The sequence below is a fragment of the Eucyclogobius newberryi genome, unplaced genomic scaffold (genome assembly GCF_026437365.1).
Source record: "Eucyclogobius newberryi isolate DKJ021-1_F unplaced genomic scaffold, fEucNew1.0.hap1 SCAF_2, whole genome shotgun sequence".
Taxonomy (NCBI): Eukaryota; Metazoa; Chordata; class Actinopteri; order Gobiiformes; family Gobiidae; genus Eucyclogobius; species Eucyclogobius newberryi.
Window position 1 is genome coordinate 10802720 of NW_027315834.1, and position 26368 is coordinate 10829087.

A 26368-nucleotide genomic window follows, 5' to 3' on the forward strand; every position below is an offset into this window, starting at 1 on the left:
TTTGGCTCTTTGAACATTTAAGGTTGTCGACCCCTGTTTTAGGCAACAAACGTCACAATTATTTTTATTTTATTTCTATTATTCAAAAAACATCCGTCCTGGATAGGTCTAAAGTAGAGCGACATTTATTAATTTTAATTATGTATTTATCTATGTATTAACTTTTATTTAACCAGGTAAAAACTTTGAGATTAAACTACACATCGGCCTAAGCTGGCGCTTTAACGATGTGTGGAAAAAGTGCAAATATCGTCCCAATATATCGACCAATCTCTGATCACAATGAAACGATATTTTGTTTTGAGACTGAGATCACACATTACATTTTCAAGGTCAAATCTAATATTGTAATGGCCTGTGTGTGTGTGTGTGTCTGTGTGTGTGTGTGTGTCTGTGTGTGTGTGTGTGTGTCTGTGTCTGTGTGTGTGTGTGTGCGTGTGTCTGTGTGTGTGCGTGTGTGTGTCTGTGTGTGTGTGTGTCTGTGCGTGTGTGTGTGTGTGTCTGTGTGTGTGCGTGTGTGTGTCTGTGTGTGTGCGTGTGTGTCTGTGCGTGTGTGTGTGTGTGCGTGTGTGTGTCTGTGTGTGTGCGTGTGTGTCTGTGCGTGTGTGTGTGTGTCTGTGTGTGTGCGTGTGTGTGTCTGTGTGTGTGCGTGTGTGTGTGTGTCTGTGTGTGTGCGTGTGTGTGTCTGTGTGTGTGCGTGTGTGTGTGTGTCTGTGTGTCTGTGTGTGTGTGTCTGTGTGTGTGTGTGTGTGTGTGTGTGTCTGTGTGTGTGCGTGTGTGTGTGCGTGTGTGTGTGTGTGCGTGTGTGTGTGTGTCTGTGCGTGTGTGTGTGTGTGTGTGCGTGTGTGTGTGTGTCTGTGCGTGTGTGTGTGTGTGTGCGTGTGTGTGTGTGTCTGTGCGTGTGTGTGTGTGTGTGTGCGTGTGTGTGTGTGTCTGTGCGTGTGTGTGTGTGTGTGCGTGTGTGTGTGTGTCTGTGCGTGTGTGTGTGTGTGTGTGTGTGTGTGTTATCATTTTGGCTGGTGGAAAAATGGCAGGAATGTGGAGGTCTGTGGAGGAGCAGTTGATCTGTCTGGAACAAGAGGCATTGTCCCACACACTGACCCTGTGTGCGCTGGACTGGACACAGCTGTGGAAGGCACGACAACGTGGCTCCGTTTGTGCTCTTAAACTCATATTTTAGACGTAGTGGAGCGGTAAACACAACGGAAATGACGGTTTATATTCTGAAACTGCAAATGCAAAGTACATTGATTGATTGATCGATTACTGAAATAATCATTTTATGGGCCAATACAGATTTTTTTTTGCCGATACCAATATCCAATTTTTTTCTTGATGCCGATGCCGATATTTCCATTTTAAAATCCACAGCAAGGCCCATAAATCGAGTTTAAGTAAAGTTCATAAATTTACTTTTCACTTATAAATGATTACGAAAAACAAAAATAACAACAGTATTATCATGATAATATGTTGATGATTATGTCAAAATACAGCCGTTCGTTTTGTCTAATATCAGTTTGTTCCGATATCGGCCGATCCATTCAACATTTTTACTCATTCGTTTGTTTAAAAAAATATATATCTGCGCCAAATATCAGTTTGTTCCGATATCGGCCGATACCGATCCCAAAAGAAGACACTCTACTGATCAGACAAAGAGTAATTACATCACATTTAGGTGAATTGTGCATTTTTGTCTGTAAATACACTCTTATCTTATCTCTTTAACTTTATCTGGGAGAAATTCAGTACAAATATCATTGTCTGAGTTGAGTTAATCAAAAGATAAAGGGATAAGGAGGGTACATAAACTATTGACAGAGAATGACTCTAAAACACACACATATAATTAGCGGTACCTTCGCTAAAACAACAGAAAGTAACAGCTTTTTCTGGTGATTGACATGTGCGAGCAAACAAAAAAAACAGACGTGTTTGCAGAAGCAGTGGAAAGACCTTATATTTAGCAGGCTGAGTCAACAGAAACAGACCTGCAGGTTCCCATTATCAGCTCATGTACTCATGAAAACCTTACATTTACACGTCTTTAGAGAAGCAGCACGAGGCTAAACATTTGTGCGTCTACATTATACAGTTTTAACTAGATTTATCTATAAAAGAAACATACTAAGTGGATCAAAACGTGCAGACAACGAGAGCTCAAATAAATAAGAAAAGTAAAATAAATAAATTAAATGTTAAGGCCTTTTTATTCCTTTTTTCAAATTTATTCAAGCTGAATAATTGTGACGATTGTTTTTATAATCAATGAATTAACTGTGCAATTACTCTTGTGATTAAGTGATGAGTGGTTTCAAAGAAGTTGAAGTAATGCCGCTTGAGAACTTAAAAACACATTTACAGTCATAAAACATGCTCTTCTCTCTGTACATGGCATTTTTGTAGTTCGTGTGAAGATAAAAATTATTAAATGACTAAATTAGATGACGATTATTCAATTACTAAGAGTGTTTTCATCAAATGCACTCAATTTTCACATTTTTTACTCATTCTTGTGGAATTACGACTCAATTTCAGCCACTTCTCAGCTCATGGCATGTTTTGGAACCTAAAATGTGCTTAGACATGTTAACAATTATTCATTACATAAATTTGTTGACCATTAATTCAATAATCGACTAGTTGTGTTTAATTGATTGATTTGCTTATTTAAGCCCTTCTTTTTACCACCTCTCTAAAACAGACATTTTTTAACAAATATAGTAGCAATACTAAACAAAAATATATAAAGAAATATACATACTTTCAGATTTTCTTCAATTATACTCTTCTCTATCTTGAAGTCACATTTCAACATTTATAAGTATTCTAAAACTCTCAATGTGCAATAATCATTAGTTGCAGCCCTCAGTTTAAAGAAAGTAAGAAAGTTGGGGGAAGTTGACTGAACATTGTGTTACATTGACATCATACACAGAGTTATTCCTGTTGTCGTTCATTAACATGTCTTAACAAGGTCTAAACTATGCAAAATACTCAATATAACAGCGGGCATTTAAACAGTTTGTGCATTTAATACTGGACAAATCAGGTGACATTAACGATCATAAAAAGCTTTTTGCAGAAAGGAAACGGGGTTGTTATTGTAATCAGGCTAAGATGTTGAATAAATCAATGACTTACAGACATGTTGAATAAGGCTGCGTCTGCTGCTGCTGCTGCTTTGGGTGCTTTATTCCGTATTTAACCAGTGTAAAACCGGTGTAAAACGCCACCCATTAGAAATATAAATGTTAAATCATTAAAACACTTGCTGCTCTTGCACTTGTTGTTGAAAAGCGGTCATAAATTCCCCCGAGAAGAGCAGAAGAAGCGGCGAGTGTCCCAGGAGCGGCAGCGGCAGAAAGAAAGCGAAGTGACGCGAGCTCTGGACGCGAGGCTAACGTGCGGCGCTAGCATACAAGCTACAAACAACACGCAGGGGCTGATGGGAAAAGGAGTCTTCTTGCGACACATGGAAAACAACGCGATAATAATGATAATATTAATTAATAATAAAAATAAAAATACATTTATTTTTTAATTATATGTTTTTTTTTTCCTTTTTTGTATTTTTTAGATATTTTCTAGATATTTTTTAGATATTTATAAATTGTGAGTGATCTGAAATAAAAAAATAAATACCATGATGAATACACTCAAAAACATGAACAAGGCAATGCAACAATAGGACAATTTGAATTTTAAAATGCACTGCGTAACGTCTCTGGTGGCGTGTCGATCCCCTGCTGTGTCCATGAAGGTTCTATTGTTTAGCATCAAACATTTCATCATCTTTTGTTTATCCAGTTACAAGTGTGATTGTTATGGCTAAACTTGGAAAAACATGCATTCTTACCGTGAGTGTGATTGCCTCTGCCTCTCCGCAGATCTAACCTGTAACTTGACCAGGAGATGATAGACCCGGATTTTTTTTTGAGGCCGATAACCAACCTTTGCTGATACCGATATTTCGATTTCGAAATCTTGCAAGGCCCACAAATTGAGTTTAGGTTAAAGTAAAGTTCACAAATTAGCTTTTCACTTATAAATGATTACAAAAACAAAAATAACAACAGTATTATTATTATTATGTGTTGTGTTTAAGGTTATACTGTGGAACATGTCTGGCAAAGCAATAATCAGCTAATCCATATCTTCACTGAGACAATCGGGTGGCGGACTCTCCCCTAAAAGTGACATAGTGCACCTTTAAAATATGAACTTTAAGGCCGTGCTGTAACAAAAATGATTTCAATTGAATTCTGTACTTTTATTTAAAATTATTCTTTTAAATTATTTATATTATTTATCAATTTCAACATGTAAAACACAAACACATAAAAACAAATACCAGTCAAGTGCCAATTCAATGTCTTTTCTACAAAAATACAAGTATACAAATATTTTAATTCCCTTTGTGATGAACAATAGACTGTCTGCTCCAATGACCAGATCTTATACATACAGATACAGTATAAGCTGGGGGGAATTATTGGACTTTATATAAAATGAATCTTATTTTTATATACAGTTTTACTTATATCTGGAGTAATTCTCTAATAACACTAATATGCTGCTTATTAAAAAAAAAAAAAAGTACCGGTATGTTTATGTTTGTTAAAAATCTTTTATTTTACACCACAGTGCAAATTACTGTAGGCCTACTATGAGAAGTGATATAATAATCTGTATTTTGTGGCTATAAACAGTACAACAGGAGAAAAATACAAAATAATATCAACGGAAAGAAAGAAGGCTTCATAAAGCTCTCGTACCATAAGAAAGAATAAGAAATAAAGCAGCATAAGATATAGGGTAAAAACAAACATTGCACATCATCTAAAGTAATTAAAAATACATTACACATTCCAGTGACTTCCCTTGTCCTTGAGATAGCTACATTGGTGCTCAAACTGTCCCAAAATAAAAGAAAAAAAGTAACATTTCACTTGTGAGTATATTTTGAAAAAGTACACAGAAACAAATGGGGAGGCTTTGGGTATTGGAAATATTAAAAATGCTAAATAAAATGTGTTAATTTAAAGAAGAAGAAAAAGAAAACACTAGTCTGTTACACTGTTTACTTAGTTCTAATTTAAATTCCAACATTTTGTGCAAGAACAGTGCAGTGTGCCGGCTGATCCAGATCTGGGAAGGGTTGGTCTTTGGAGTTTCACAGTTATTTCAGACTTCAAACCGGACTTCCAGATGAGACAAAGTCATTCTAACATTGTTGTGCAGTAAAACAATATAACATAAGCAGAAGGCCACATTTGTTCTGTTTTGTTCGGAAAGACAGGGGAAAACAAAAAACAAACAAAAAAGCAACAAAAGGGAATTAGTCAAACTAAGGTCATTCATTATTTTTATTTTCAAACTTAGTCTCTCGTGTCTTTAAAACAGTATTTAAAAAGAAGACATGAAGCATTTCATTGACGGGTGAGTTCTTATATCCAATTACAAAAACACAAAAAAACATGTTTTGTTTCATACAACGCAATTAGTCAGCTCAAAGGCTGTTAATTGTATTGATTATTTCAACATGTATTTTTAAACCAATGAAAAAGATTACAACATGAATGTTTCATAATCATTGTAGTGACGCAGCTAGTAATGTACATATAACATCCACAAGAGGGCGCTGAAAGACACATGTTTGAAAACGTTTGAATTATGATATTCTGCACCACAGATCCACGTTAAAGTTTCTTTTTTCTCCTTTAACATTGAGCTGTTCGACTCACCTGGAGTGTGCTTTGGTTTAGTGACAAAACCTCAGAGATTATGTGCACACAAAAATCCTACCATTAAGAATAAATAACTACATTAAAAAAATATTACTTTTTTCAGATTTTGTTTGTTTCATTGAAATGTATAATAAACTTATTATATCTACTCTGAGATCTTCACAAAAAGATTAGTTTTACATTGGTCCTAAGAGAGACAGAACAAAAAAAATATATACATTTCTCAGTCTTGCACTCAAAATATCTAAAAGTATCAAAGTAGAACCAAAAAAAAACAAAACATTTCCCATATCAGCCACTTTCTCATGATGTAGGCACAATGTAGTTCACCAGCTTTTGTGAATATTCAAAAAAGTCATTTAGAAACGGAGAGTCTTTGGAGTGGCGACCTAATCCCAGACCGCCTGAATCCTGATTGGTGCAGATGGGTCTGGGGGCGGGGTCTGATGACACTACATTAGTTCTCCGTCTGCTGTTGAGTCGAGATGGCCGTGCTGCAGCTCTCCTCGTACGTGGGAGGAGGTTCTGGAATCACAGAGACACCGATATTAAACCCACAAACCAGATGAGTCAGAATAAGGGCTGTCACGAACCATTATTTGAGGAGTTGATTGTTTAGTGATAATCTTTTCGATTACATTAAGCAAATAACGGCTGAAATATGCTGACTACAGGTTTCTAGACTGAGATTATGTTGAATAATGTGCTATTGATTAATTTTGATTTAATAAAGCCACTGTCTTGACTTTTTGCATGTTTATTAGAGTCTCTACAGTCCAGATAACAACTGTGATTATCAAAATATGATTATTTTTTTGTTGACTTGATTTGACTAGTTACGAGTCGTCAATTAATCGTTGCATGATAACACATTTTGAAGGGCAATATAATACAATATGTCGGGATAAAGAAAAATATTGAAGAGAAGCAGATTTCAGCCTGGAAGACCTGCAACCTATACAATCTATGCTAACTTCCTCCACCGCCCTGCTCACCTATGATAGGCTCAGCTCGGCCTATCACCGCTCAGCTGACTGGATTTAAAGTCCACGTGACACATTAGACTACACTTTTCAGCAAAACAAAGGGAACTTGATTATATTTAAGATTTTACAAAACATTTGGCCTGTTTTTCTCCAATTTGACAAATTTGGTGACACTTATGTCGAGCAAATATGACAAAGGCATAGAGGTAATTCCACAAACTGTTACTTAGCGACCAGATTGTAAACAAGGGCCAAAAGCTATTTATTGGTAATTCATACAATAGTTATGATTTGACAAAAACACCTGGCGACACTTTATTTTGTAATATGATTCTCTAAAGTGTAAGTTGTTGTTGTGTTTAATGGCGTCTAGCAGCCAACTTCAAAGGTGCATTTACCGCCATCTACTTTATTCTATCGACTTTATTCTTTTCTTGTTGTTGTTGTTGTTTTATGGCAGTTGGTATCCAAAAGTTTTGCTGCGTGCAAAGTTTCTTTTCATTTTTGATGGAATGGCGCTTTTTGATGACATCACAGAGGTGGAAAGATTCTGTTGTAGAACCATGGATCTAGAACTTGGCTCGACAAAGCACCAAAGAAGAAGAAGAAAATCGAAAGTCTAGAGAGTCTAGACGTAGAACTGTAGTGGCTGGCGGTAATGTAACGCTTGGATACCAACCGCCATAAAATACCAAAGAAGAAGAAGAAAAAAGAACTCAGCTCTACTTCCTGTAATTTTCAACTTTTATCTGTCAAATTGTCTTCACAAACTGCCACTTGACTGACGTAAAACTATGATAATTTGCCACAGGGACAATCTCTAATAATTTGAAAAACATGAGAACCTGTCACATGGATTCTAAACTCGCGTAGCCCTCCTCCTCCACCACAGCACCCCCAAACGCTTCAGACACTAAGCGTCCAGTCTCACCTTGAGGAAAGTCCCAGCTGCTGTACTCTGGCGGCAGGATGAGCGAGCAGGACGTGGGGATGGGCGTGATGTCGCTGCCCTCCGTGAAGAAGGGTATGGTGGCCCCGGTGGACAAACAGAAGAGTGGCGCGGACAGGTCGGGGTAGAGGCCTCCATGGGGCAGCGCTGCGCCTGGCGACAGCGTGACGGGCTGCCCGCTGGGGTCTTGCTGGGAGTGGCTCTTGGTGGGGATCTCCTCGTTGGCCCCGCCCCCGGCACAGAGGTCGTTCAGGTCGTCTTCGCAGGGCGGCGCACTGGGAGCCACGCTGCAGGGGGCGGGGACTGAGGGCCTGGAGGGCGTCAGGTTCACTGCGATGTTCCCGATGTAAATGGGCAACGTCACAACAGCGTCGGGGGATTTTAGCGATACCTGGACAGCACAGGACATGAAAGAGAGGTTAGAGTGGAACATTTTCTGGCTTTTCCCACACTTTTTTGATACAATTACAATAGAATTGATGATATAACTGAGGCTTCACAAATACTTAACATCTATAGTTTTACATCAGTCAAATTGCAGTTCGTGAAGAAAATTTGACAATTTAAAGTTGAAAATTACAGGAAGTAGAGCCGACTTCTACAACAGAACATCTCCACCTCTGTGATCATCAAAACGCGCCATTCCATCAAAAATGACTTACACCTTTTTAAACAATCATTTAACAAAATAAAGGTGTTGTGGGGTGCAATTATTTGTCAATTCATAACTACTGTATGAGTAAATGGACTTTGGCTGTTGTTTACAATCTGGTTGCTAGGTAAAATTCCTCCAACCAGGAAGTGACATTATAAACATCACCAAAATTGCCAAATGTTTGATAAAATCTTAAATATAATCACAGTTCCTTTGTTTTACTGAAAAGTGCAGTCTAATGTGTCACATGGACTTTAATATGTGGCATGTATAATATTCGTAGTTGGTTTCATGAGTTACCACTCCTCACGTCCTTTCTCTGTCATATTAGTGTGTTTAGCATCAGCGATGTTAAAGTCGCTCTAAGCTTTAGCGACAGCGCTGAGCCACAATGTCGCTTGGTGCTTTCTGTATGTTACTTTGGATGTTAGGCAGACAGATTGTAGTATTTTGACATCGTCTTCAGTGCGACTGAACTGGCCAGAGTCTCGGGTGACCTGTCCCTCCTGTTGTTGTCCTGCACTCTCGTCTCGTCTCACTTATTTAGAAAATGTCCCACTTTCTCTTTGTCTTTTTCTCTTCTGATGCCACTTGAATTGTAAAGTTAAATTTACATAGAAAACATGATAATTACTTTCTCACAGAAACTTTCCAGGTGTACTGGATTTCAGTGTCATAATATCTTGCACTTATTGTTATTCTAGTCTCTCTCTGTGCGTTACAATTTATAAAAAAGTGTTTTTGAAGTTATTATCTATGAGCTTAGGTTACTCCATGCCCACTACATTCAACAACTAGCTGGACGTTCAGCCTGGAATGGTACATTTGCCACCGCATCGTCAAAGGGCGATTGCTGATTTAAAACAAAAATATGGCGTTACTGCTCCGCTGAGACCTGGATGAAGTAGTCGATGTCGATGAGGCTGCACCCGGCGAGCGCAGACTGGGGCAGCGGCGGCACGATGATCTGCTCCCTCCACTCGGCGTGTTTCCCCGCCTTCACTCCCGCTCCCTCCACCTCAGCGATCGTCCGCAGGTCCATCACCTGCCGCTTGGTCCGGTACGTCACCTTCTGGAGACCGGGACCACACAAAGAGAAAAACCTGTCACTAAAACAAATGCATGTGCAAGAACTCTGTAAATAATTGTCCTCTCAGCTACGATACTTTAGGAACAGAACTGAAACACTGAACCAAAACCTAAACAAAGGGATGAAGTCTGAACCTAAACTGCCACATCTACAGTGGTTGGGATCTAATATCAATAACTTACTGGTCAGATGTGCCAAAAGTCTCTATAAAAATGAATAAAAACGATGTTAAAAAGTAACAAAAGAGCTGTAGAACATCATAGCTGGTTTACTGAACGTGATACAATCCCAATCGCTATAAAAATAAAGAAACTGTAATAATGAATACATTTCTAACATCTAAACCATGGCAAAAAAAGATAAAACCAGGTCTGAATAAAATATAAATTGAGCCCATTTTGTTAACTTAGTTTTGTTCTGATCTAGTCTTTGTTTAGTCAAGATCTAGCCTAGGTTTAGTTTTGGGTTTAGTCCTGGCTTAGTTTGATGTGGTGAATGTGTGAACGCAACAATATTATCTAAAAGACAAGATACCTGGTCTAATATGAGGACAAATGAGGACAAAATCATGTATAAAATAGAACTAAAACTAAACTAGCTATCTCAAACAAACAACTGATTCCAAGCATTTAAAGAATATATAAAAAATAAGTCATATCCACAGTTTGAGAAGGCCTGGTTTAGAGCATTGGAGTTTGTGCTATAGACTGATGTTGTGGTGTTGGACCTGTATGAGGCTGGCCAGCACACAGCCCGTGTCCTTCCCCGACTTGTTGTGGATCTCTGTGGACAGTCTGATGACCTGTCCCGGGATGTAGCCGCGCAGGTCGCTGTGGGCCTTCAGCATCAGCGTGCCAGTCTTCACCAGCAGGTAGTTGAACTTCTTTGTGATGACGGCGTAGCTCGGATGCTACAGAGGAAGCAATGATAAGTCAAACAATATAAAGAATTTATCCATGATGTGGTTGTCCAGATGACTTCATTTGAAACGTTGTCTAGCGTGGACCTCTCTTGGACGAATGAGGGATTAAATCGACAAGATCTTTAGTTAAATGTGTGATCCCAACCACATTAATTTGACTGATACCGAAAAGCCTAAAAGATTGAATTCGTTATATGGTAAGGAGGCCATGTTATGTACATTCAACTCACAAATCCTACTGAAGTATTTGTTTTTATTTAACCTTCATTTATCCAGCTATTTCTCATCAACAAAGACGACCTGGTCAAGAAGCAGTAGCACAAAGAGCAGAGCTACATTAGATCTACAAAGAGTATGAAAGAGACATTTAAAACACAAAATCCATATCAGGACCACATCAGGACCAAACCGTGTCTACATCAGGACCAAACCGAGTCTACATCAGGACCAAACCGTGTCTACATCAGGACCAAACCGAGTCTACATCAGGACCAAACCGAGTCTACATCAGGACCAAACCAAGTCCACATCAGGACCAAACCAAGTCCACATCAGGACCAAACCGGCTCTACATCAGGACCAAACCAAGTCCAAATCAGGACCAAACCAAGTCCACATCAGGACCAAACCGGCTCTACATCAGGACCAAACCAAGTCCACATCAGGACCAAACCAAGTCCACATCAGGACCAAACCGGCTCTACATCAGGACCAAACCAAGTCCAAATCAGGACCAAACCAAGTCCACATCAGGACCAAACCGAGTCCACATCAGAACCAAACCAAGTCCACATCAGGACCAAACCGGGTCTACATCAGGACCAAACCAAGTCCAAATCAGGACCAAACCAAGTCCACATCGGGACCAAACCAAGTCCACATCAGGACCAAACCAAGTCCACATCAGAACCAAACCAAGTCTACATCAGGACCAAACCAAGTCCACATCAGGACCAAACCAAGTCCACATCGGGACCAAACCGTGTCTACATCAGAACCAAACCAAGTCTACATCAGGACCAAACCGTGTCCACATCAGGACCAAACTAAGTCCACATCAGGACCAAACCAAGTCCACATCAGGACCAAACCAAGTCCACATCAGAACCAAACCAAGACTACATCAGGACCAAACTAAGTCTACATCAGGACCAAACCAAGTCTACATCAGGACCAAACCAAGTCCACATCAGGACCAAACCAAGTCCACATCAGGACCAAACTGTGTCTACATCAGGACCAAACCAAGTCCAAATCAGGACCAAACCGTGTCTACATCAGAACCAAACCGTGTCTACATCAGGACCAAACCAAGTCCACATCAGGACCAAACCAAGTCCACATCAGGACCAAACCAAGTCCACATCAGGACCAAACCAAGTCTACATCAGGACCAAACCAAGTCCACATCAGGACCAAACCAAGTCCACATCAGGACCAAACCAAGTCCACATCAGGACCAAACCAAGTCCACATCAGGACCAAACCAAGTCTACATCAGGACCAAACCAAGTCTACATCAGGACCAAACCGGCTCTACATCAGGACCAAACCAAGTCCACATCAGGACCAAACCAAGTCCACATCAGGACCAAACCAAGTCCACATCAGGACCAAACCAAGTCCACATCAGGACCAAACCAAGTCCACATCAGGACCAAACCAAGTCCACATCAGGACCAAACCAAGTCCACATCAGGACCAAACCGGGTCCACATCAGGACCAAACCAAGTCCACATCAGGACCAAACCAAGTCCACATCAGGACCAAACCGGGTCCACATCAGGACCAAACCATGTCCACATCAGGACCAAACCGGGTCCACATCAGGACCAAACCAAGTCTACATCAGGACCAAACCGAGTCTACACCAAGACTCCAAAATGAGAATGCACCTTTCATTTTCATTTGATAAAATTATTTTGATCCATCTAGTAGTTTAAGCACCGTTTGTTCCTCTTTCCTCTTGTTGGTCTCATGCACATTCAAAGTTCAAAAGTGAATTGAGATCACGTTATTGGCGAATGGCAACAGAACATTCCCTTTTAGCTAAAGTCAGTATTTTCTGTGTCTGTAGTGCCTTGGGTCAGCCGGCTCAGACACTGACCTCGATGGCGGGCACCTCGTTCAGATTGAGCCGGTTGAGGAGGTAGAACTGTCGCTGGGCTTTGTAGTCTTTAGAGAAGCGAGGCGTGTCGATGGCGGCCTTCACGCAGTAAAAGATCTTTCCAAACGGCCCTTCGAACGACGTGGGAACGGCGGCTGGAACAGAGCCAGAGTGTGTGTTTAGTTTACAATCCAGACTTGCATTTCTACTATAGAATCAAACTGGACAATATTAAAGAAGTCACAACCCGAAACCAATGATTCATGTGAAGGGATAAGAGGGAGGCTAGTTTACGACATAGGACAGAGGAAAGGAAACGAGGGGGAAGGAGGTAGAGGACAGGAGGTGACCAAATTAAAGAGCCGCCTGATAAAAATATCCATGTGGGGCAAAGACAGCGGGATGAAGACACTGGAGGATAAAGACACTGGGACAAGGACAGGTTATGTTGTATTAGAGGTGAAATCATCAACACGATAAACAGTAAAACAAACATAATATGAATGATTTCTAAACATAGGCCTATATTAAATGACTATTATGATTTACTTTTTCCAAAATGTATTTGTATGGTCTGGAAATAATAGAATATTCACATCTGCCACTTGTTACATATATATTTACTATTTTATCAGATTTATATTTGATAACTATTAGAAATTGCTTTTTTCCCAAATAAATCAATTCAGTTTCACAAAAAAATCTGAATATTCTTATGTTGGGCACTGATTGCAGTGTCATATTCAACCACAAGGGGGCAGTATATGAACATAATTTGTGTTTACATCGTGTGACTATATCTAATGTGGGAAATGAATAATATCATAGTAAAATGATGGTGTGTTTTTATTGTACAGGGACACTGCAAAGACAATGACAAAAAAGACCAAATTATAGCTAAAGATGAAGTACTGAAGGGGATGTTACAATCTGGAAATGACAAACTGGATACTTGACCTTGACCTTGTACATGTTTCACTCACTTATTTCATTTAATATCAAACAAATAAGCTAATACTCTTAGGTCAAACCCTAAAACCATCCTTACCATCCATCCAACCAACCTTATCATAACTTATGTCATGGGTTCAAACTCTGCAGAAGCCCATAAAGATAAGGTCGGGCTATGTAAGTTCATATTTAAAAACATTTTAAGGTCACAAGGTCAATAATGTGTATCTCAGTGGAGACAAGAAGCTGCTTTCCTCCATTTAAATACGTATAAGTGAAGTGCATGATGATGATAACACTGTATAATGTTAGTTTACTATGAAATGTAATAGAAACCTTCAAGGTGATGTCAAAGTAGCTTTAATAACATGTAACAATTCAGATTTCAGTCTTTTGATGTGCATGGTGAACTGTAAACGTTATTTTAGTTTATTTTTTTCAAACGGAATACTTAAAGATGGTATGGACGATTTTTTTCAGCAATATTTTTTTATCATATTTCCTCGTGGCGTGGATAAATCATTTGTCCTGCCACGTATCAATCATAAAACGCACCTATCGCTCACCTGCAGCCGCGTCAGGCTCGTCCCCACGTTTCCGCGTGCCTAAGCGCATGGATCTATCATAATATAGTTCCCTCAGTGTACGGGGCAAAATGAAGACGGAGGAAGACAGTTCGAGCTGACGCAGAAGTGGACATAAATCTACGGGAGACGAGAGATGTGATGCGATCCGTTGCGCTAATAAACAAACGCACGTGTGTGTTGTATCACTTATGAGCCCTAAAACTAACAATGCATTTCACTCATTTGAAAGCCTTATGCTGTCGATCACATGTCCAAATATGAAAAACCAAAAATGAGTTTTGTTCATAGTTATCTACCGACCTCCTGGTCCCTACTCAGAGTTTTTAACAGAGTTTTCTGACTTTATATCAAACTTAGTGTTAGCCTGGGATAAAATAGTTATAGTTGGAGACTTTAATATCCACGTGAACATGAGTGATGACGCTCTCAGTAATGCCTTCAGCGCCTTGTTAGACAGCATTGGTTTCACTCAGAATGTAAATAAACCGACTCACACTCACAAGAACACTCTGGATCTTGTCCTAACGTATGGAACAGAGATTAGTGACCTCATTGTCCTCCCTCAAAACCCTATATTGTCAGATCATTTCCTAATTACTTTTCAGTTTATTCTTAAAGATCATCCAGTCCCACAAAATAAAGTTATAATGAAAAGGACAATATCTGAAAAATCTATCTCAAAATTCAAAGAAATAATAGAGCCAATACTCAGTGACATGTCATGTGATCCTGCTGAGAACAGCTTTAGTCCCAGTTTAAGTGATCAATTTGTCGACTTGGACCATGAATTCTCTGAAGTCTGCTCTTGACGTTGTAGCGCTGTTAAAACAGAAGGTCATTAGGCCAAAGCGCGCCTCCCCATGGTACAACCAAGAACTGCGTTCACATAAACAAAAAGTTAGAAAGTTAGAGGGATTATTTCGTCGCTCTCACACAGAAGAATCCCTAAAAGCATGGAAAAGTTGCCTGCTGTCCTATAAGCAGGCTCTGCGTAAGGCCCAAACCAGATATTATTCAAATCTAATAGAAGTCAACAAAAGTAACACTAAATTCCTTTTCAGCACTGTAGCTAGGCTAACAAACTGTCACAGTGCAGTAGAGCCCTCAATCCCAGCTACACTTAGCTCTGATGATTTCCTCCTATTTTTTAACAATAAAATAAAAACAATCAGAGATAAATTAGATGAAATTACCCCCGCTATTAGCCCTGAACTAGCCCAAGCTGTAAATCTAAGGTCCCATATAAATCCACCTGTAAACTTAGAAAGGTTCACAGCTGTTGATCAAGCAGATAACTTCAGCCATTATGTCCTCTAAAAGCTCAACTTGTGTCCTAGACCCCATTCCAAGCAGACTCCTCAAAGACATTCTTCCCCTAATTATAGACCATATTCTTAATATAATAAATACTTCACTCGAAAGTGGCTATGTTCCACAGTCCTTCAAACATGCAGTCATTAAACCTCTTCTGAAAAAGCCTAATCTAGATCCCGACCTATTGGTAAACTACAGACCTATTTCAAATCTTCCCTTCGTCTCTAAAATCCTTGAAAAAGTTGTAGTAAAACAGCTTTGTCGCCACCTGCAGGACAATGACTTATTTGAAGTTTTCCAGTCAGGGTTCAGAGCCCACCACAGCACTGAAACTGCACTAGTTAAAGTCACAAATGATTTGTTATTAGCCGCTGACGATGGACTGGTCTCAATCCTGGTTCTGTTGGACACCATTGACCACAACATTCTACTGCAGAGGTTAGAATGTGATGTAGGTGTTGGAGGAACAGCCCTCAGCTGGTTTAAATCCTATCTATCTGATAGGTTCCAATTTGTTAATGTAAACCAGAGCTCCTCATCAAGCTCTAAAGTAATTTACGGTGTGCCACAGGGTTCGGTACTCGGTCCAATTCTGTTTACTCTTTATATGCTGCCATTAGGCAACATTATCAGAAAGCATGACATTAACTTCCACTGCTATGCAGACGACACTCAGCTGTATTTATCAATGAAACCTGATCAGAGCGATCAAGTAGACAGACTTAGTACTTGTGTGAAGGAGATAAAAACCTGGATGACACTAAACTACCTGCTTCTTAACCCTGAAAAAACCGAGGTCATTGTGCTTGGCCCTAAGCATCTACGAGATGCTCTATCTGAGCAGATAGTCACACTGGACAATGTCAGTGTAGCCTCCAGTTCTACTGTAAGAAACCTTGGAGTCTTATTTGACCAGGAGCTCTCATTTAAAGCTCATATAAATCAAGCTTGTAAAACAGCCTATTTCCATTTGCGCAACATAGCCAAAATCAGAAGAATTCTGCCTAAAACTTATTCATGCATTTGTAACGACTAGATTAGACTACTGTAACTCCCTGCTTGCAGCGTGTCCTAAAAGCTCCATAAAAAGCTTTCAACTGGTTCAAAATGCAGCAGCAAGATTACTAACAGGAACAAAAAGAAGAGAGCACATTACGCCAGTGCTGAAGTCTCTTCACTGGCTCCCCGTCGAGTCTAGAATCAAATTCAAAATTCTACTCTTGACCTACAAAGCCATAAATGACATGGCCCCATCCTACCTCAAAGATGCTATAGAACCATATCATCCAAACAGAGCTCTTCGCTCTCAGAATGCTGGCCTTCTGGTGGTCCCAAGAGTCTCTAAAAGTACAGTAGGAGGTAGAGCGTTTAGCTACCAAGCTCCTGTGTTATGGAATCAGCTCCCGACCCATGTTAAATATGCTGACACAGTCTCTTCATTTAAGTCCAGGCTTAAAACGTTCCTCTTCGAAATCGCTTATGGTCAGACTAGTTAGGAACAGAAACATAAACCCACAGCTTCAGCTACGCTGCCCTAGGAGTAACTGTGCTGGGGGAAGTATGACAGCTTGAGCACTATCCTCTTCTTCTTCTGACTACTTATGCTATCAAACAATATTTATTTTTTGATTCCACTTGCAAACTGTTCACCGCCTTCTTTTCTTTCTCTCACTCCTGAGGACCTGTGGACCCAGATGCCCCTCCCCTGGTGAAGTGGTCCCTGCCCTGTGTGGACGGTCCCTCATCTGCCTGAGGAGTGGGTCCAGCTCGCCCCCGACGGTCCCTCATCTGCCTGAAGAGTGGGTCCAGCTCGCCTCCGACGGTCCCTCATCTGCCTGAAGAGTGGGTCCAGCTCGCCTCCGACGGTCCCTCATCTGCCTGAAGAGTGGGTCCAGCTCGACTCAGACGGTCCCTCATCTGCCTGAAGAGTGGGTCCAGCTCCAGTCTCCTCGTGTCCGTCTGTCCGTCTGTGAGAGTCGGATCTCTCCTTCACTGGAACTCCTCCAGGTTTCTACGCTTTTTTCCCAAAGAGGTTTTTTTGTAGTTTTTCCTGGCCGAGAAGGAGAGTCTAAGGACAGAGGACCCTGGGACATCGTCCCTCGCCACCACAGACATTGTCTGACTCCATCGCCACCACAGACATTGTTGATTCATTTCTCCTTGTGGTGCTCAGAGGCAACTGTTGTTGTGATTTTGGGCCTTACAAAAATAAATTGATTTGATTTGATTTGATTATGTATCAGTCCGCACGGGGGAGTGCGCTTGCGCACTTCCGCCTGCGTTCTCAAATCGCCGAAAAATCGTCCATACCGCCTTTAAAGACAAAGAAAAAGGAGTAAAGGAAGAAAAAGGAAAAGAAAAAAAGAAAAGACATGATGTCATATACGATGGCAGTCTCAGAGTCTGGTTGTATGACCTGAACACCAGGAGCAGGTGAAAGGTGCCAGGAGCAGACTTTGTCCCGGACGTGGCTGCACCTGCTCCACTTCTACATTTTCCACTGAGTCAGATAATAAACATATGACCTCATGGATTCTACAAAACACCATTAGCCTCAGCAATAAATAACAGGAGTGTCCCGACACACTGGTGTATGAATGACAGCGTGTTGAACTTGAGAGTGGAAATGTGTAACGTGTGTGTTTAATCAAATGCATTATTATCAAGAAGTAAGTGTGTTTCTCTCCTCGGCTATAGGTTTGTGATTGGCTCTCGACCTTCATGTTCTAAATTCTTAAGTTGAGTTAATGGTGACGTATTCCAATTTTTTTTATGATTCCTCCTTCGTGTTGAAGTGGTTTACGTCACACCTTTGCTGAGTTTGAATGTTTAAGAACCACAGTGTCACCAGTAGAGGGCGTTGTCTCCATGAGAGGGGCTCATTACACGCCCACACAAGCACCACAGCAGAGCTAAAAATACCATGCCCCATGTGTGCCACCCACCACCTGCACCCTCGGGTGCCCTGTCTGCACCCACAGCTGCAGAACCACGCTGGTGTTAGGAGTCATCCAAAACAATCAAATATTGTACGTCTCTCACAGTCTTGAGGCTTGATCAGAGAGAGGAAACTTTTCCCTTTAGTTTTCCTGAATCAGTTGGGGTTATATTTGTCATATGCTTTACTCTACAAACACAAACAGAAATATAACTTATATCAAGTAGATTCTTTATAATTAAACTACAACCATAGAAGAAGAAAACTATGTTTTTGCTATAACTTGTTTTCTGTACGTCTTTCATCCATTTTGTAAAATAGAATAATTACAATATAATGAAGCTGCCTGCCACGGATACATATTTTTGTCATATTTGTTTCTGTTGATTATTTACAGGTTTTGAGTTCATGCCCAGCTTTGAGTGAAACACAAATATATACATAAAATACACCAGAATCAATCTTTATCAAAACCACACAATCTGGGGGAAATATTGCGTTTTACTTTTAACTTAAATTCTTTTATGTGGTACTTTAACTTGGAAAAAACATGGATCTATACTTTTTATATAATGACCCACCTTTTACCTGGGGCAGAGAGGCGTGGTCCACACTCACCTGGAATGACAAACTGGAAGGGGAAAGTGTGTTCTCCGGATGATAACGTTCCTGCAGCAGACGAGAGAAAGAGAGAACAGGTCAGAACACATTCAACTGGATCTATGTCAGCTTGACCCCTTGACCCCTCGACCCTTCGACCACTCGAACGCTCGACCATTCGACCGCTCGACCCCTCAACCCCTCGACATTCGACCACTCGACCCCTCGACCATTCGACCCCTCGACCAGTCGACCCCTCGACCAGTCAACCCTCGACAATTTGACCGCTCGACCATTCGTCTGCTCGGCCCTAAACTCCTCGACCCCTCGGACACTCGACCACTCGACCCTCGACCACTCGACCCCTCACCACTCGACCACTCCCACACGGCAACACAAAAAGGTTTGTAAACTCGACATCCATTTCGCCTGGTTTGGCTGACTTGTGCCAACCCGGTGAGGTCGTCTCAGGAGACATCACCTACTTCCCAGTGAGATGGGGTTTCACACACTCTGTTATGTTAGTCTGGAGCGAAACTGGGACTGAAACACACACACACCCACACGAGAGAGAGAGGAATGAAGGAGAAAGCCAAACACGGCAGGTTAAAAAGGGAGAGGGAGAGAGCGTGAGAGAGAATGACAGTTAATGATTTTCCTTGACGCCTTCTGCTCTGGACTGACTGCTAAACACGAGCACCTCATTTCCACTGATTCACTTTGGAGTGGATCAGTGCAGCCTGAAAGTGTGTCCACTGTCTTTACTGGACCATGCCGGACAGTTGATGGTACTGCCTCCCAACGAGGCCTGGCCCTATTGGCTCCACTTAAAGTGCCCCCTATTGGTCGGACGACTTGTTGAACTGAAATGCAGTTAAGATAAATGTATTTTGCAAAAAAAATATAGAAATGTTATCACAGAATAGCACATGTTTTTTTTATGTTTATAATTTCACTTCCTGTTTGTAATCGATGACATCACACTAGGAAATTACCCAGCAAACACTGGGAAAAAATAAATGAGAAATAAAAACATATAAGAGCAGCTTGATTTTGTTGAATTAATGTTTAGCGCATCAAATTAGTTGTTTCTTTGTGTAACTCATGCATACATTTTGACCGGAACTTCCTCATTTTCTACAGATTTTTCAATGTTTTTTCTCCACAAATACTTACTCGACTGGTGCAAAACTATAATTTATATGTACAACATGTATAAATGCACCAAATAAAGTCAAAATTGTAAAATTGTAAAAACCATCCATCACTTTAAGATGAGGAGGAGCAACACATCAGAGCCAAAAATACATTATTATTTTTACCTTTATTTAACCAAGAGGGCCCACTGATATTCAGAATGTTTTTCACAAGAGAGACCTGACCAAGGCACAATAAACACAATAAACACAATCGACACAATAAACACAATCGACACCATAAACACAATCGACACAATAAACACAATCGACACAATAAACACAATCGACACAATAAACACAATCGACACAATAAACACAACGTAAACCATTCTCAATCACCACTGTTTTTCACAATTTTCTTGAACTGAGCGATAAATGGCTAAGGTGAAAACACAGGGACAAATGAGAGCAATCTGAAGGTCACAGAGACAGGAGCGCTCAACATGCAGCGACAGACACATTACACGAACCACCAGCAACAGAAGGAACTTTAAACCTGACAACGACGGCGATGATGACGAGCGTGTGAAGCCGGTAAGGCCAAACACATGAAATAATTACATACATAGTCACAAATGAATAAATTGTATTGTAAAATTGCATTCTTTCCACCAAAGTGAATTCTAAAGTGTTATCAAAAAAACGTGCATAGATTTTCATTGCTCATGGCTGGAGCTCTTTCTGGAGATGGATTGTGTCACCTCATGACATCAGCAGGTGGAAGAGTAACCCTGGTTGGTAACCGGGATTTTCCCACTCAAAACCGGCAATTCATACGGTTCAGCGTAAGTCACAGTTAAACTTGGCTGGAACGATCTGAAGTCGTCATGACGGGAAACAAAGGATTCTCTGGAACTAAAAGATGAGTAAAAATAAGACTTAAGCACATATGATTAACAGGGGAGTGTAAAAATATTGATATATCGCAATACTACATTTGGCGAAACAGTATCGATATCCTGGGCTGCTGTATCAATATATCGCAACGAGTCATTTTTGGCATAATTTCTCGTATAATTTCACGCTACAATTTTGTTGCTTGTTTGAAGAAAGGAAACCTGTGACGTTTTGACCGTTTTGATGATTCAAATAGGCGTGTTTCATGTTGAGTTTGTGCAGGTCGCAGTTTAACAAAGACAAATGTTGTTAAAATGTATTGGGTGATTTATCGCAGAATATCATCATGAGCAATATATCGATTATCGCAGATATCGCAAAATCGCATCGTGAGCCGTGTATCGCATCGAATCGTGAGGGACCCTGTGATTCCCAGCCCTAATGGTTAATAAGTAAGTTTACTCAAAGTGTTAAGGTTAGGCTGCTGTGGAGACTAAAGCAGTGTCTAACTTTGGCCTTGAGAGTGCAGCGTTTTTATCAGCCACAGTTCAAACATCCTGCGGCTGTCGGGACTTTCTGCAACAGCGAGCTCAAGTTTTACAGGTTAATGTTTGAGAATAAACAGACGAGACTCAAACAAAAGTCACTTGTGCAGAACAAGTGGCCGAGGGGGCAAACAATACAGTCTCAGAATAAACCCCAAAACCAATTTCTTGTTTGCACGGCTCGAAAGGTTTGTGCAGCTGGCTTGATTATAATTCATTTTTTGCTAAACACAGAAACAATTGTATTATTTAGCTGAAAGGACAAGGGAAAAAAATCCAATTTCCAATGACGATGTGGGTCCATCCATCCATCTTCTGCCGCTTTATCCGGGGCCGGGTTGCTGGGGCAGCAGTCTGAGCAGGGACTCCCAGACTTCCCTCTCCCCAGACACTTCCTCTAACTCCTCCGGGGGGATCCCGAGGCGTTCCCAGGCCAGCCGAGAGACAAAGTCTCTCCAGCGTGTCCTGGGTCTTCCCCGGGGCCTCCTCCCGGTGGGACATGCCTGAAACACCTCCCGAGGGAGGCGCCCAGAAGGCATCCGGAACAGATGCCCGAGCCACCTCAGCTGGCTCCTCTCGACGAGGAGGAGCAGCGGCTCTACTCCGAGCTCCCCCCGTGTGGCCGAGCTCCTCACCCTATCTCTAAGGGAGCGCCCAGCCACACGGCGGAGGAAACTCATTTTGACCGCTTGTATCCGCGATCTTGTTCTTTCGGTCACTACCCAAAGCTCATGACCATAGGTGAGGTCAGGAACGTAGACCGACCGGTAAATAGAGAGCTTTGCCTTTCGGCTCAGCTCCCTCTTCACCACAACGGTCCGATGCAGCGACTGCATCACTGCAGCCACTGCACCGATCCGCCTGTCGATCTCCCGCTCCATCCTTCCCTCACTCGTGAACAAGACCCCAAGATACTTGAACTCCTCCACTTGGGGCAAGGACACCCCACCCACCTGGAGAGGGCAAGCCACCTTTTTCTGGTCGAGAACCATGGCCTCGGATTTGGAGGTGCTGATTCTCATCCCAGCCGCTTCACACTCGGCTGCAAACCGTCCCAGTGCATGTTGCAGGTCCGGGTTTGATGGAGCCATCAGGACAACATCGTCTGCAAACAGCAGAGATGAGATCCTGTGGTCCCCAAACCGGACACCCTCCGACCCCTGACTGCGCCTAGAAATTCTGTCCATAAAAATTATGAACAGAACCGGTGACAAAGGGCAGCCCTGGCGGAGTCCAACATGCACTGGGAACAGGTCTGACTTACTGCCGGCAATGAACACAGCTCCTGCTCCGGTCATACAGGGACCGGACAGCCCTGAGCAAAGGGCCCCGTACTCCCGGAGCACCCCCCAAAGGACACCCCGAGGGACACGGTCGAAAGCCTTCTCCAGATCCACAAAGCACATGTGGACTGGTTGGGCAAACTCCCATGAGCCCTCGAGCACCCGATGGAGGGTATAGAGCTGGTCCAGTGTTCCACGACCGGGACGAAAACCACTCTGCTCCTCCTGAATCCGAGGTTCGACTATCGGTCGGATTCCCCTCTCCAGTACCTTGGAATAGACCTTACCCGAGAGGCTGAGGAGTGTGATCCCTCTGTAGTTGGAACACACCCTCCGGTCCCCCTTCTTAAACAGAGGGACCACCACCCCGGTCTGCCTGTCCAGACGCACGGTCCCCGAACGCCACGCGATGTTGCAGAGACGTGTCAACCAAGAAAGTCCTACAACATCCAGATACTTTAGGTACTCAGGGCGGATCTCATCCACCCCCGGAGCCCTGCCACCGAGGGTTTGCGAACAACCTCAGTGACTTCAGCTTGGGTGATGGAAGAGCCAGCCTCCGAGTCCCCGGTCTCTACTTCCTCTTCGGAAGACGTGACTGAGGGATTAAGGAGATTCTCAAAGTATTCCTTCCACCGTCCGACGACATCCCCAGTCGAGGTCAGCAGGTCTCCACCCGCACCGTAAACTGTGTTGATGAGGCACTGCTTCCCCCTCCTGAGGCGCCGGACGGTTTGCCAGAATTTCTTTGGTGCCGAACCGATAGTCCTCCTCCATGGCCTCCCCGAACTCCTCCCAGGCCCGGGTTTTTGCCTCTGCGACAGCACGAGCCGCGGCTCGCTTGGCCTGCCGATACCCGTCGATGACCTCCGGAGACCTACAAGCCAGAGTGGCCTGATAGGCCTCCTTCTTCAGTCTGACGGCATCCCTTACTTCGGGTGTCCACCACCGGGTTCGGGGGTTGCCGCCACAACAGGCACCGGAGACCTTGCGACCACAACTCCGAGCAGCCGCATCAACAATGGAGGCGGAGAACATGGTCCACTCGGACTCAATGTCCCCAACCTCCCCCGGGACATGGGAGAAGCTCTCCCGGAGGTGCAAGTTGAATACCCTACTGACAGAGGGCTCCACTAGACGTTCCCAACAGACCCTCACAATGCGCTTGGGTCTGCCAAGTCTGTCCGGCTTCCTCCTCCGCCAGCGGATCCAACTCACCACCAGGTGGTGATCGGTTGACAACTCGGCCCCTCTCTTCACCCGAGTGTCCAAGACACGCGACCGGAGGTCAGATGACACGACAACAAAGTCGATCATTGACCTCCGGCCTAGGGTGTCCTGGTGCCATGTGCACTGATGAACACCCTTGTGCTTGAACATGGTGTTCGTTATGGACAATCCGTGGCTAGCGCAGAAGTCCAATAACTGAACACCGCTCGGGTTCAGATCGGGGAAGCCGTTCTTCCCGATCACCCCTCTCCAGGTGTCACTGTCATTGCCCACGTGGGCGTTGAAGTCCCCCAGTAGAACAACGGAGTCCCCGGTCGGTGCACTGTCCAGTACCCCTCCCAAGGATTCTAAGAAGGCCGGGTACTCTGCACTGCTGTTCGGCCCGTAGGCCGCCACAACAGTGAGAGACCTGTCCCCCACCCGAAGGCGGAGGGACGCGACCCTCTCGTTCACTGGGGTAAACTCCAACACGTGGCGGCTGAGCTGAGGGGCTATACGCAAGCCCACACCAGCCCGCCGCCTCTCCCCGCGAGCAACACCAGAGAAGTGGAGCGTCCAGCCCCTCTCGAGGAGATGGGTTCCAGAGCCCAAACTGTGCGTGGAGGTGAGGCCGACTATATCTAGTCGGTATCGCTCAACCTCCCGCACAAGCTCAGGCTCTTTCCCTCCCAGCGAGATGACGTTCCATGTCCCCAGAGTTAGTCTCTGTGTCTGGAGATCTGGTCGCTGAGGCCCCTGCCGTCGACTGCCGCCCAGATCTCTCTGCACCGGCCCCTTATGGATCCTCCTGCGGGTGGTGGGCCCACGGGAGGGCGGCCCCACGTCGCTCTTTCGGGCTGTGCCCGGCCGGGCCCCGTGGGGTAAGACCCGGCCACCAGGTGCTCGCCATGGAGCACCCATCCCAGGCCTGGCTCCAGGATGGGGCCCCAGTGACGCCGATCCGGATATATTACCCAGCGATGTGGGTAATATATACAAATCTAAATGTGCTAATGTCAGCAGGTGAAAATATATGTGCATAAATTGTAGTGAAGAGCAGGTGGTTGTATAAATTAGAGTGTTTGTGTGTATTTAGTTGTGTTGTCCCAAAACTAATGTTTCAAACCCAATTTCTATTCTAATGAATAAACTCAACATTCAATTCTAATTTCAAAATCAAATAAATCATTAAAACTGTCCAGGATTTTGTCCTTTTTTAAAAACATTTATTGACATCTCTAATTTATAATTAGTATATTTCAGGGCTATTCAATGTATATTTAAGTCTAAATCCTGGGTCAGATTCTGTGGTCTCATCCAGGTCTCATCCAGGTCTGGTCCTGGTCTGGTCCTGGTCTAGTCTTGGTCTGGTCCTGGTCTAATCTTTGTCTAGTCCTGATCTAGTCCTGGTCTAGTCCTGGTCTAGTCCTGGTCTAGTCCTGGTCTAGTCCTGGTCTAGTCCTGGTCTTGTTCTGGTCTAGTCCTGGTCGGGTGCTGGTCTAGTCCTGGTCTAGTCCTGGTCTAGTTCTGGTCTAGTCCTGGTCTAGTTCTGGTCTAGTTCTGGTCTAGTCCTGGTCTAGTCCTGGTCGGGTGCTGGTCTAGTCCTGGTCGGGTGCTGGTTTAGTTCTGGTCTGGTCCTGGTCTAGTCCCGGTCTAGTCCTGGTCTAGTCCTGGTCTAGTCTTGGTCTAGATGTGATCTACAGTATGTTTGGTCTTGGTTCAGGACACGGTCTAGTTCTAGATCTGCTCCAGCTCACAGACAACTGCCCTAGAAAATATCATTAAACGGCCCTGGTCAATGCAAAATTAATAAATATGTATTAATTATAGGAAGCTGAACAATACTATTAAAAATAATAATAATAATAATAATAATAATAATAATAATAATAATACATTATGGGAAAAGAGTGAATAAGTGTACATTTCTGTCAGTACGTTTTACTTTGTTTTATTTTTTAATTTGAATTTTGTGGTTTAGATGATCATCATTTATAATACATTTGCTTTAAGTATATTCCATATATGGAAAGAGAACAACAACAACATTTTAAACTTAATTAACATAGGATAACTTGATCTGAACGTGGTGACACACTTACTGCTGTATCCGCCTCCAGCACTTCAGGAAACACAGTGTCAGAGGTGGGAGTGTTATATACAGTACTATCTGAGGAGGTTAGCAGAAGGTTACGACTAAATACACATACAACACTAACAACTATTTCTACTACTAGTACTTTTTGTGCAGAAAACTACCACTGTACAACTAATATACTCCTTTTACTACTACAGCTAATAGAACTACAACTACATCAACAACAACCACTAGAAAATTACTACTACCATGATTTTATATAATAGAAGACACAATGACACGTATAGCGCTTTTAAAGATACAAAGACTGTTTAAATCAGAAGAATTGTTGTTGCTCTGCTGTC

At 42.7% G+C, this 26368-nt stretch overlaps 2 protein-coding genes across 2 annotated transcripts in view; both read right to left on the reverse strand.

Moving 5' to 3' along the window:
• The window catches only part of slc31a2 (solute carrier family 31 member 2), a 10030-nt gene extending 6655 nt beyond the window's left edge, over nt 1-3375 (reverse strand). Inside the window, exon 1 of the mRNA XM_072453643.1 lies at nt 3148-3375. Within this exon, the coding sequence (XP_072309744.1) occupies nt 3148-3153 (6 nt within the window). The 5' untranslated portion in view covers nt 3154-3375. The remainder of the gene's footprint in view (nt 1-3147) is intronic.
• Nucleotides 3376-4613: 1238 nt separating this feature from the next.
• The window catches only part of arrdc1b (arrestin domain containing 1b), a 57145-nt gene continuing 35390 nt past the window's right edge, over nt 4614-26368 (reverse strand). The window contains exons 3-8 of the mRNA XM_072453452.1: nt 18872-18922; nt 12464-12618; nt 10161-10343; nt 9239-9415; nt 7671-8079; nt 4614-6278 (exon numbers count right to left, since the gene is read on the reverse strand). Coding sequence (XP_072309553.1) covers nt 6211-6278; nt 7671-8079; nt 9239-9415; nt 10161-10343; nt 12464-12618; nt 18872-18922 — 1043 coding nt within the window. The 3' untranslated portion in view covers nt 4614-6210. The remainder of the gene's footprint in view (nt 6279-7670; nt 8080-9238; nt 9416-10160; nt 10344-12463; nt 12619-18871; nt 18923-26368) is intronic.